Source organism: Melitaea cinxia, chromosome 26 (assembly GCF_905220565.1).
Source record: "Melitaea cinxia chromosome 26, ilMelCinx1.1, whole genome shotgun sequence".
Classification (NCBI taxonomy): Eukaryota; Metazoa; Arthropoda; class Insecta; order Lepidoptera; family Nymphalidae; genus Melitaea; species Melitaea cinxia.
Window position 1 is genome coordinate 2,520,694 of NC_059419.1, and position 14,254 is coordinate 2,534,947.

The following is a 14,254-nucleotide window of genomic DNA, read 5'->3' on the forward strand; positions in this document are numbered from 1 at the left end:
TTTCATTGCCACGTGATAGCACGATCCGCCATCTTGTCAGTAGCCAAAAAATTGTCCGAACAGCTGGTGGACGTCACCCGTTAGTAAAAATCTCTCCATAAACATTATAAATTGTGTGTAAAATAGTCTGCTGTTTGTAATTTTTTTCTGTTTTATAGTAAAAAGTAATCATAAGAGTTGACTAATCAAGGTAAGTTTAATCGCTTTATTGACAATTAACAATTTTACAAAGAAAAGCCTAAAAATCACTCTCATGGTCTAATAAGTGCCACTTAGGTGGTCGGTAAATAGAGCCCCTGCCCGGACCTTATTAAACTAGTGGAATAATATTTTTTTAGACATTTGCATAACCTTTTTCTACATTTCCCATAATATATTTTTTAAGCGTTGCTCATTACTTCATTACTTACAATGCCTATATAATGTCATAATTAAAAACTTAAGTGAAACATTTAAATACTTAAACCAATAAATAATTGTAAGTTTTATTTACTTCATCTGTATTTGCTTTGCTTGAGCTTATTATTTATTTCCTTTTTAGAATCACAAAATCTTGCTGATGATCGTCCACATTCTGAGAAGACAGTTTTTGATCAAAATAGTAATATGCCTTTGGAAAATTCGCCAACTCCTGGTCCTAGTGGTATAAATTACCGGCATGTAGTGAAAAGTCCCGATGTTAGTAGTTTAGATTCTGACATGACCTTTTTTGACGATCATTACCCATATTCACCATCTTTGTTATATCAGAATGACTTTTCACCCGCTTTATCTACGATAGCCGTAAAAAAACGTTTAGTTGATTACAGCTCATCTGATTCTGATCTTGTAAATTCAAACTCACTAACAGGTCTAAGCCAATATGCTGCATCGATAAGAAGACTAATAATTGATAGCTCTGAATCTGATACTTTTATTGCAGAATCACTTGTTCCGCCACAAAATTTTACGCCTCAAAATATCCGTGATATATACAGTTCCTTTGTTGATAAAAATGTAGATCCAATATCAAGGCAAGAACAAACTCCCAAGAAGAATACAGCATATACTGACTTCTACAGTATAAGACAAGTACGTGATGGCTCTACACAGCAAGTGATTCTGAAGACAACTTGCCGCTATCGATAATAAAAGCCAAAAAAGTCATAAAGTCTCCATTTCAGGAGCTGATACCGACGCCGAATTTAGCTGTGGTGAAACAAAATAAGCCAAGACGTAAGGCCATCAATTATAAAGCACGGGTTGTAACCAAGTATTTGTTTGCTGAAAAAGTTGATGAAAAACACCAACGTGAGAAAGAAACAAATAGTGAACTGCCACAGCAGGCAAAGGTAAGGACGAAAGGATGTCCAAAAACATTTCGTCCTATTAGAAGAAATAAAGAAAAGAAACAATTTAAAGGACAGGAATTAAAAAATAGAAAACAGAAACGGACACTAAATGACACTTTTGACAAATGGTACTGTCATGCTTGTAATACAGAGAGTTTTAAAGACATGCGACAGTGTCCAGTATGCCAAAAATGGTTCCATGAAGAATGCGTGGGCCTGACAAAAGATGATATTGATTTTCAATGCCCTATGTGCAATTAGCTGATCAAAGCTGTAAAATAAAGCATAACGATAAAACTGATTTCTACTGGATTTTATAATGATTGATCTCATTAGTGTAATAAGGGCCACATTTTTTATACAAAAAAAAAGTTTTAGTTTTATTTGTTTTTATTAAAGCTTTTGATATTATTACGCGCTAATTCTTCTTAAATATATTTAATATTTTTTATTTTATTTTCGTAATGCTTTTTAATGCGAATTTTGGTTACTTTATTCTAATAAGGGCCATCGATATATTTTTGATTAGTTAGAATTCATCTAGAGCGTGATCCGTAAAGAAAGTGATAAATGATAATTAGTGGAAACAAGAAAATTTAATAATAGTGCTGATATAAGTGAAACAAAAATTATTTAAATTTGGCCCTTTTTAAACCACCAGGGTTTATTAAGGACCACACAGAGGGTTTTTAAAAAACTGATTTGTAGACGAAAATTATAATAGTAATCCAAAAAATTGTACTTGGTTTGATTAATAATAAAAAAAATATTTCTCTGATGTCTTGTTTTTTGTTATCAACTTTTAAATGTTTAAAATATTAAGTATTGAATTAAGGTGGCTCTTATTTGCCGCAGGGACCTTATTACAACTTCTTTTTCGACTTCTATTCTGTGCCGTTGATATCAGAAGACTGCCCTTTTTAATAAGCCAACAACTATTTATAACCAACGACCGGAAACAAATGCTTTTGACAATCCGTATTTAAGAAATAAAAAGGCAATCTTCTCAAATAATTATTTGCTTACAATAAGTATGAAAATATAAAATAAAATGTATAATACAATATTAATTTGATTTTACAAACAATTCATTAAAAAGTAAACACAGATCCATAGCACCAAAAATAGTCAAAATCACTACTCATTGTAAAGATATTTTTATAAAAATCGTATAAAATATTTGAAATTATTACAAAATCATTACAATACAGATATGTAATAATCATCATATGTTTAAATTTATACGATAATATTAATTTATTGTTGTACATACATTTTTTCCCTACAATATATTTTGTATAAAAAATGAGCCATGATGAAATGTACCGAAATAGCTAAAAAAACACCTTTGCGTTGTATCCGAACATTTTTATGAAGAGAACATTATGACGTAATAATCTGCCAACGTGACGCTTAACAAGACGATTTATTAAGCCAATTTACGCCTTAATGGGTTGTAATTAGGTGCAGTTTTCTGGTTCGTAGCCGATATTAGAAGAAGGTTTTTATTAGATAAAGTTGAGGAAAAATATTACCGATTTGTTGCTTATACATAATACAATAACACAATATTTTCATGACGCGTATTTGTTATTTTTGTGATATCGATACTAATAATAAAGGTCAAAACATTTGCCTAAACAAAATATTATTATCTAAAGGTGACTTATTTCTGAAAAATATCACTTTCAGTCAACCCATGATTAGGAGAAAGCACTTCGTTAAGCGGGAGAAACAGTGCAATAATAATTAATTAAAAAAAAAATAAGAAAGTTTAGGTGGAACCACGAGTAGCGTCCATATACGTCAATCAATCTTCGAAAAGTTTAATAAAAAAGTGAAAATTTTTGTGAAGCTATTTGATTTACCTGGATTAAAATTAAATTTACCCAAAAAATATCTACTTTGGATACATATTTAATGGAAACTAAAATTGCCTTTAACGTTAGACTATTAAAATGAATAGAAAATACAAGTTTCCTAACCAGCAATTTACTCACAGGAAAATGTTTACAGCGGTTTAGTCGTTAATTTATAAAGGGTACAACGTCCATACAAAATGTCCCGAAAAATCTTTGCATTCCAAAATATATGTACATACAAAGGTGTATCCCAATGTAAAGGTAGAAGATATTTTGTGTTTCAACTTGTTTTTTTATACGCTAGTATTTTTAAACAGACGTTTCATAACATTCTTTTATGCTTTGAAACTTTTATAATAAGTAGTCGTTTCTGAAGTTTAAAAGTAGTAGTGCTTTATGTACGTGATTTGATTATAACAATAATAATAATAATTGTAAAAGAGGAGATCCACTAAATCTGATAACGATTTTGACCCTGAAATTCTAGCGGTATTGGGAACAGCATATATAAAACCCCAAAAACCAGTTTAAAACCATTGAACCACTTCTGTACTTATGGCAGTTACATAAACTAAAACACTAGGTAAAACTTTAGACTAGGAAAAACTGAATTACGGGACCGTGGGAGGAAGAGGGGGTGGAGGGTGGGGAACGCTACCCCTGGTACCACTGTCACACTTCGAAACCCCATAGTTATGGAGATATCCATGGTTAAAGTTTTGAGGTTAGAAGAAGAATTTCGTAGCTTTCACACGTTATTTTCCTATTTCACATGCGTTTTTTTTAACATTTCACACGCTATTTTCACATTTCACAAGTTTTTTTACGTTTCATAAGTTATTTTCAAAATAAAAACTATCTCTACTCCAAGATCAACAAACGATACAACTTACGTTACTCATGCTCCGTTCCGTAGTTTTCACATGTTGTTTTCATATTTCCCACATGATTTTAACATTTCACACGTTAATTTAACGTTTTCACACGGTTTTTTAACAAACGATACAACTAATGTTTAACAACTGAGAAATAGATGTTTTAATAAAAAATGACAGGCCACTTATCGTTTCGCTCCAAAACAATGTGAGCATAAATTTATTGTTTTTGTTTAAATAACTGTAAAGGCAAAGGTCTAAGACCATACAGCCTTGTTTCAGGTTATGTTTTTCACTGAAATGTATTTTATTTTTATTTATTTACTGTTATATACGAAAATTACTCAATATTTTAGTTCATTTTATATGACAATAAATAAATAAATAAAAAATATAGTGAAGTGAAAAACATGACATGAATAAAAAAAAATTACCATAATCTATCTAATTTAAAAATTACACTGTTTATAGACATAGTTTTGTTACAAAAAAATAACCCTAACCTATCTAATTTAAAAATTACACCGTTTATAGACAGTTTTGTTACTAACAAAAATAACTCTAACCTATCTAATTTAAAAATTACACCGTTTATAGACAGTTTTGTTACTAAAAAAATAACCCTAACCTATCTAATTTAAAAATTACTCCGTTTATAGACAGTTTTGTTACTAAAAAAAATAACCCTAACCTATCTAATTTAAAAATTACACCGTTTATAGACATAGTTTTGTTACTAAAAAAACCCCCCTAACCTATCTAATTTAAAAATTACACCGTTTATCAACGTAATTTTATGAGTAAATAAAAATAAAATATATTTAATAAAAAAACATAACATAAAACAAGGCTGTATGGTCTTAGACCTTTGCCTTTACAGTTATTTAAACAAAAACAATAAATTTATGCTTACATTGCATTGAAGCGAAACGATAAATGGCGCGCCATTTTTTTTAAAGCGTCTTTATCTCAGTCATTAAACATCAGTTGTATCGTTTGTTAAAAAACCGTGTGAAAAAAATAACTTAACGTCTGAAATGTTAATATCAAGTGCGAAATGTGAATATAACATCTGAAAGCTACGGAACTAAGCATGGTTACCGCACGTTGTATCGTTTGTTGATCTTGGAGTCGAGACCGTTTTTACGTACTCCTGTTCGAAAATAAATTATAAAGTTGCGAAACGGCGCATAGCGCCAGGGCTAAGGTGAAGTCAGACGCGGAGCTCAAAGGTATTATAACAGCTTTAAATTCTTCCTCTAATCTCAAAACTTTAACCATGGATATCTCCATAACTATGGGGTTTTGAAGTGTGCAGTGTTACCTTGTATAGCTTCCTCTACACCCTCCGCCCTCCACCCCCAAAAACCCCATAATTCGGTTTTTCCTAGTCTAGGGCCAAACTACTATATTTTAGGTTAAGGGTACTTTGAAACTTTACAAAATCTATGTCGATTTGAAAACGGCGAAAGTTTGGCAATTAGCATTCATCATTGTTTAGTTGTTACGAATTTCGACAAACAAATTGTAATTAGTCAGTTAGCTTAGTTAAATTTTGATTAAATAGTTGTTAAGGTTTTGAATTCTTGCAATAACATTTTGAAATCTGCGGTGCGTAATGAGCTACCTACTTTTCAGAATGGACTTACGCATTCGCGCATTTGGATGTTTTAGGATACTACTTAAACTACACGAGAGCGGTTGTTGTATGAATTCAGCTTATCGCAGTCCACTGCTGGACATAGGCCTCCACAAGCACCACAGACGGTGACCGCAGGGCTGGTTTTGTCGCACCGAAGATGCTGCTGCCCGTCTTCGGCTATATTCTTTATTACCGTAGCTACACAGCCTGTAGAATAGACGTACAAAAAAAATCCGAGTTAGCTCTAGACATGTGCGATGTTTATATAATAGATCTAATAGTTTTACCAACAACTGATAAAAATACCATGTATTTGTTTATTTTCAGCCAGGCAATTGGGACTGTGACTCATCTGGAAAATTCCATTAGTGTGGTGTCATAGCCAATTCTACTAGGACATAATTATACAGAAATTAATAAGTCATGTGTAGTATTCTACAGGAATACCACATTTCGAATACACTTACAATACATACGCCCATAAATATTTCGTTTCTAAATCCACATGCGTTTATTAATATTGAATAATGATAAATTTAATTTTTATTTTTCTAGAATTTTTTTGTCCCTACATGTGTGTCAGTTAAGTTAGTGTGGCGGTAATGGATGGCACTGGATGTTGCGCTGGCGGTCGCGGGTTCGATTCCCGCTCACGACAGACATTTGTTTCGACCATATAGATGTTAGTCGTGGTCTGGGCGTTGTGTTTGTGGACTGTGTATGTTTCCGGACCCCCAACACAGGAGAAAATCCTACTGGGGGATCCTTCAAATGTGAAGCGTTAATTAGTTCTAATTCTTATTATTTACAACGTAAAATATATATATACTGTTTATACGAAATACCTTTGAATTATTTTTTTCACGCTTTTATATTACTATGTTCCTCATCGCACACATCGTCATTAGAGAAATATAATTATATGTTTGAAATGAACCTGGTTACAGTGTCATTACAAGCTTAGTATTTATATTTTTTTTAAATATGTGTTGTTTATTGTCAGAGCGGACAAACAAAAAATAATTATCCAATTGGTGCGTGTCGTGTTAATCGGGCGAACTTCGGGCTGCCATTATTTTTTTCGTGAATGTGTCATCTAGAATTCTCCTTTATACAAACCTTTTCGTGACGAATACAAAAAAAATCCAATTTGGTGCAGTCATTCGAAAGATATATGCGTACATGCATTTTGCCGGTTATATTATATATATACATATAAACCTTCCTCTGCAATCATTCTATTTACTAATTAAAACCGCATCAAAATCTGTTGCATAGTTTTAAATGTCTAAGCATACAGACAGCGAAAAGCGACTTTTTTAATACTATTTAATGATAATAAATCAAGTACTCAAACCAAACATAATCCAGAGAGGTATCTAATATGTGTGATGCGTGAAATGATAACATGCGGTGGCTTGATGAGTACAATATCGATCGTGAAATATACAATATCAGTTAAACCTTTAGAAGCTTGGCTACATGCTCGTGTCAACAGCGTACAGTAAGTGAATAACCAATTGAGAATTTAATTTTGGTAGTTTTTTCGAACGTGTAAATTTTTCGTTAATATAATTTGTGGATAGTGTATTTTTTATTTTATATTTAGTATTTTACAAAAGTGTTATGAAATATTAGACAAAAAAATAAACAGGTAGGGTGATAGATAGATTTGGTTAGAATTATAAATTGCCAAGTGAGACAGAAGTGCAATAAGTTACTCGAAAGACAGTCACGAAAAACGTGATGCCACTAAGATACTACATCACCATGAGATTGAATTCAGAACCACATATTGCTAGAGTTAATGAAAGTGTGTATAGTTTCCCTAAAGACAGTCTTCCTTTTAGGCTATAAATAAGCTGCCAATTATTATAGGAGAGGAATACGGCAGGCAGACGCTTATAAACCTAAACGCTTATACCATAATATCGTTAACAGATTCTGCGAAAATGGGATTTTGTCGTTACTTTATTTATTTATTTATTGTTACAGCAGCGACATGATCGACCCGAGCTCTTCGGAAGAGGACAGTGAGGATGAACACAGGAAGCAGCCCGCTAAATTACCAGGTAAAGATTTGTACAAGATTATTCGTTTAGAAACAGTGCATAAACTTTAATCATATGAAAGGAAGATATGTACGAATAACAGTCCAGCAGCCGCCGGATGTTTTTTTCGGTGATTAATAACACAGGCTGAATCTTTGTGAGGTCGGTTCGACGAGATACCCAACTATTTCTTCTGTGAAAATTCTCGATACGGATGGATAGCTTTGTATTGCGCAGCTATAAAGGATAACAACGGTATGAGAATAAAAATGATTTTTCCCACAAAATCTTAGGAATAAAAGAAAACAAATATGTATATACCATATCGTCTATTTATGTATTTTATGACCGAGTCAAGCTGTAGTCTCTACATTAGTTACACTCATATATCGGCTCGATCAGAGCACCACACGTTAGTACCGCAGTAGTACCACACTTTTGTAAAAAATGGGCATGAAGTGACTACTATAAAAAAAAATATACATTAAATAGGAAAACCAGAAGCTAACACTCCTTCCCACTTTTCCTCATCTCTTATCACTTTCCTACTAATTTCTTCATCTCTTTAAGCCCCCAATTCGTACCTTCTATGGTGTTACAATTCGACAATACGATTCAGCCTATAACATCCCACAGCTAGGAATACGCCTATTTCTCCGTGTAGAAGAAAGATTGGAGCTTAGTCCTCCAAGCTGTTGCACTGCTTCATTGCGGGTTGGCGGATATGTTCCCTACTATGAGTAACGATCGCTTACAGGTGTCATTGATAACAATCGGGACCGACTACTTAACGTACTCTCCAAGACACGATGAAGACATACAAGAACAGACAACCAGACCGTAAAGAAATATTTGTACAAATATCCATTACTAGTGGGATTCGAACTCGATATTGCCAGTGTGCGAGCCCACACAGCGTGTACACGCACCACCATTAATTGAAACTTTTTATAAATAACCTGGTATTTGAGAGGTCTTTTCTGCAATGTTGTCTTAAACCTAATATGCCACGAAACCTAACTGTAACTTAGCTGATAAATTTCTCTACAAAAAAATATAATTATTACGATGTTTATGGAACTTTTATCATTCACAGAACATTCTTCAAAACCTTTAATTCTACATTATATGCGACTAGTTTTACATAATTCATGTACTCATTATAACTAAATTACTGTCTTAATAACTTATAAAAAAATGTACAAAATTCATTACTGATTCACGTAATATTAGAGGTTCCGAATACAAGGACGCAACACATATGTACCTACGTATTATCCTAATACAAGACCGTGTATCTTTTACCTAACACGATAAATAGTTTGGGAACTACATATGAAAAAAAGTTGTGAATTGAACACATTCATAGGCAGTCTATTTTGACACTTACTTGTATGTGGAACTTGAAGTTAATTTCTTAATATATCGCGTTAAATAACCGATTATTGTGGAAACTTGTAGGCTATGTCACATCAAGCTATTAATTGATTATTTATAATTAGTTACATGATTATGTATTACGATAATAGTATTTGTTCGTTCGCAAACGAAAAAACACCGACATCAATTTACACCGACAAGTAATACAACGTATAGGAGGTCGGCGTATTAATTTACAAAAAAAAAATTATCAAAATTATTACACCTTATTTTTACTAAGGGCACAACAGGGAATATCGCTCAAAATCTGGAGCAAGCCTACTGGGGAAGTACCTCGACATTACAGAAGATCACAGCTAAATAAAACTGCTTTCAAATAAAGAAGTAAAACAAAAGAACTAAAAGTCCTCCGATGGAGATCGTCGCGTTTTATGCTAATACTCGCCCATAAAAAAGAAGGTTAAACAAAAAAGTATTTAATAACTTTAATTAACTTTCCTTTGTAATTGTCATTCTAAATAACTTTTATCTTACTTAGGATATGCACTTACATTCCGTTTCTAAAAAAATCTTGTCGTTATCGTCAGCTGATGGTTATCCATTTTCTGGACACAAACATGTGACCTGAAACCAACAAATTTACAATACTCATTTAAGATATTTTATCAACCTTTTAGAAGACCATCTGTACTAGTATTTCAGCAATTTGAGACCCCACTAAAGATTGCTATATAAACTGATATAGTATATAAATAATAAATATGTTTAACATATACATATGGTCGTCTGTAAGATATAAAACGGATACATACCGAGTTATAAAAATAAAAATAAAAAGTTATGAGAATTTGGTCTGCATTGGTCCATATGTTTATGTGATTCATTAGATTTGTTCCATTGAGAAATTTATTACGTATAACAGAAGCAACTTATTGCTTGTGTTATATGTAATGGGTGACACATATATAAAACACATACGAGTATATGACACCCAGAGTTGGAGTGGGAATTGACCTCACAACCTTTGGTGAAGAAAGCACAGTCACTGCAAACTGCACTATCTGGCTAGTTTACAGAGAAAATTGGTTACTCTTACTGTATAACGAATATTCTTTTTATTATATCTCGACATCCGCCATTTTCTTTTCTCAAGATTTTAGGTAAAAGTTTGGCAAAACGCCAAAATGCGTCATAGTTTGATATCGATTTAATACGACTTGATATCTTCGGATACATAACAAAAGAAGTCCCACTTTATTGCTTTGTTTATGCGTTGTTTCATACGATTACAGTCCCTGTATTTTTATCATATCAAGGGCCTTATATTATTTCTTACAACGTTGGCGCAACGGTTACAGCCATGGATTGTACCTGTTGGCAGTTGCGGATTTGATCCCCGCACATGACAAACATTTGCATTGGCCATACAGGTGTTTGCCGTGGTCTGGGTGTTTGTGCAGTCCTTGTAGGTCTCCCCACCGTGCCTCGGAGAGCACGTTTAGCCGTCGGTCCTAGTTGTTATCATGTACATCTGAAAGCGATCATTAGTCATAGTAGGGAATATATCCGCCAACCCGCATTGCAGCAGCGTGGCAGATTAAGCTCTGATCTTTCTCCTACATGGGGAAAGAGGCCTATGCCCAGTAGTGGGATATTACAGTCTGAAGCGATATCGTTTCTTAAGAAGTAGCTAAAAGGGACTCCATTAATAAAAAAATCTTTCTGTACTCTTAGCTATTCCAAAATCTTTGGCTCGTGTTCGAATAATGGATTCAATATAAGGCTTTGAACTGAATTCAGGCTTTAAACACTAATCGGCAATTGCTGCTCAATTCATGGAAGCGTATTCTTCGCACAAATCTTGAACTTCGTACGAGATTAATTCGGAATAAAGTATATGTTATATCATCCTAAGGTTGGTTGGAATATAATGCTTTAAGCATTTTGTCTACCTTTTTAACCGGCTTCCAAAAAAGGAGAAGGTTCTCAATTCGACTGTACTTTTTTTAATGTATGTTACTTCAGAACTTTACTGGGTGACTGGTTGGACCGATTTCGACAGAAATTTTTTTCAATCGAAAGATGGTGTGTGTCATTTGGTCTCATTTAAATTTATTTGAGATCTAACAACAACTTTTCCAGTTATATCTAATAATGCGTTTTTACTTGACTATGTTTTCGTCGACCTACGTTGTATTATGCCGCATTACTTGTTACGTACTTAACTACTAATTTTTATGCTTTCCTTCAATATGGGTACACCGATTTTGATACTTCTTGATTTAATCGAAAGCTGATGTGTGTCTTGTGATCCCATTTAAATTAATCGAGATCTGATTATTACTTTTTCATTAATCTTTGATGACGCGTATTTACACGACTATTTTTTCGTCTACTTACGTTGTACTTGTCGATGTAGTTAAAGTTGGTTTTTTTTTCGTTTGCGAGCAAATACAATTATGTTCAATTCAACAATTTATATTGCGATGGAGCTAAAATAAAAGAATAAATATCATATTTTGTGACGAAACTAATGATTTAACTTCTAGGCTAAATATTCTAACTAACGACATACTGACCATATTTTCGCAATATTCGAACAGATCTTATCGATTCATTATCCGCGTTTTTACACGTTTCACAAATTTGGCATATACAAAAAAATATGTGATGAAATTATGATTTTATGAAAAGTTTGCTACTCCCATTTGTTGACCACTCCTTGAATATTAAATATAAAATTGCGTTTTTATACCATTTTTTGTGTGATTTAGAATCGAGATTAAAATTCTTCTTTACAGCCTCTACAGTCCACTGCTGGACATAGGCCTCCACAAGTTTACGCCAAAAATAACGTGAACTCATGTGTTTTGCCCATAGTCACCACGCTGGGCAGGCGGCATTAAAATTAGAAATGTCAAAATTAGTAAAAATTTACTAGTCAGGTTGCCAACCATTTCTGGTTTGTGTGTGTATGTTGAAATAGTTTATATTGGCAAAATGTTAATTTTAGTAGATTATGTACGGAAGGAAAACAGAATATTTAAAGGAAATTAAAGTTTTACCTACAAATAGATATATATCGGACACGAACGGTAATCTAGTCTACTTGATGTGATCTACGATTGTTCTTATTTTATTCCAATAAAGATTTAAATAAAGTTAGAATTTCTTGATAGAACCTAGCTGTAGTCTTCAGATAATTAGATTAGTACGAAATTTTCAGATAAAATGAACATGCAAGAAAGTAGACACATGAAGACACTAGAAATACATATTACGTAGTGCGTTTGTAAGCTTAAACAGGGAATATCTAATATGCAGAAACTCGTCCTTTCCTTACCCCATTCAAGTCTTTAAATTTTCCATTAAGTCTACTATGATTCCTTGGTAGCTCTAGTAGAATGGGTTAATGTATACGGATAGAGTACTTTACGTCAGATGGCTCGTAATTTTATTACTAAGATTAAATTTTAGTTTCGAATGTAAATTATAATAACCGCTAAAACACCCCGTAACTCAAGTATTAGTTGTACAATAAAACGCTTCTTGTATTTAAATGCGGGTAGAATTTCGTTAAACAGACTGATATTTTCATCTCATTTAAGTAATTTGAGAACTGTTTTTATAATTGTTATCAATAAATTAAACATAAATTATTAAAATAATAACTATCTGCTTAAGAATATAATTTAATTGTATTTTTTCACGTTCAAAATATAGAGTTAACTAAAAAAAATCTAGCTATTAATTACTTTTATTGTGTTAGTGGTACCACCAGGAGCGCTAGCTGGAGGGCGGCCATCAGTCAGAGGAAAACCAGAACTACCACGAGGATCAACTGCAGGATTACCAGGTATACCTACATCTATTATATTTGTAGCAAGTCCGCTCTTTTAATATGTTAACAGTTGTAGGTCAATGCTCGACCATTAATATTATTAGTTGTAATACAAATGCAAGACAACACTTTATAGAAACATTAAAAATATATACGAAAAAAATTGAATAATTTAAAGAAACAAGCAGACACAACTGAACAAAAAAAAAAACAAAAAAAGTGTACGATTTTATTTTTGTGTTACCCACACATTAGGAGTTCTAAACATTTTTGAATATCATATCAAAAATTTTGATTCCTAATGTCTGGGTAACACAAAAATAAAAAATAAAATCGTACAAATTAAAAATAGCATGGTGTCGTCTCCTGTCAAAGATTTTCATTGTAATATGAAACTTTGAATAGTTACGGGTCTCTGTAAAAAACTCACTATAGACTGCGCCACGGTTCGCTTAAACCGAGTATAAAAATCATCATATCAAAAATTTCAATCTAGTGCGTACATCGTTCCATAGCTTAATTGGCTAGAGCGCCGACACGGTCAGTCGGAGACGCGGGTTCGATCCCCGCTGGAGCGGTCAATTTTTGATATGATATCCAAAAATGTTTAAAAAACGAGTGTATCCACACGACTGAAGTAAAACTTCTTTGGTTCCGTCTAACTTATATCTCCCTTTCAACTTCCGTTCGCCTCGCCCGATCATACTTTTTGTAACATTCTCATCACGCATTCACCAGCTTACTCCTCAATTCAAGCGTGCGTACAGAAGTTTTACTTCAACAACAGGTTCTATCTCTCAAAGGTGATGCAGGCGTGATGGTAGACAGATGGCTACAGTAACTGCTTGCCATCACACGAGCTTTTTTCTTGTTTGTCATACTAAAGTACAAAAATTTAACTACAACTTCATCATTAAGTAGATTCAATGGTATTCGTAGAATATCTATGATCAGCGTTCAACTTGAATAGGTTGTAAAATTCTAAGACGTATAATATTAAGATGAATCGAAAGAAAGATCTAAAGGATCAAACGCGTGCGATGAAGCGGGATAACAAAATTAGAGAGGCATCACAGTTTTTCGAATGTGCAAAACTGCTTGTTGTTACAGATTTGGTCGAATGGAAAGTTTGCTTCAGTGAAAATACATTGGATAATATTTATAAAACTGTAGAAAATAGATTATTTTTTGTCTTTTAAGAAAATAAGAATTGAATAGCTAAAGTTTTTTTTTTGTTCAAGATTTTATTGACAATGATGATGTGTGGCGCGA

General features: G+C 32.9%; 1 protein-coding gene across 1 annotated transcript in view; it reads left to right on the plus strand.

Moving 5' to 3' along the window:
* Positions 1–14,254, plus strand: part of LOC123666553 (calcium-dependent secretion activator) — an 84,705-nt gene that overhangs the window by 33,091 nt on the left and 37,360 nt on the right. Inside the window, exons 2-3 of the mRNA XM_045600666.1 lie at positions 7,706–7,782; positions 12,911–12,997. Coding sequence (XP_045456622.1) covers positions 7,713–7,782; positions 12,911–12,997 — 157 coding nt within the window. The 5' untranslated portion in view covers positions 7,706–7,712. The remainder of the gene's footprint in view (positions 1–7,705; positions 7,783–12,910; positions 12,998–14,254) is intronic.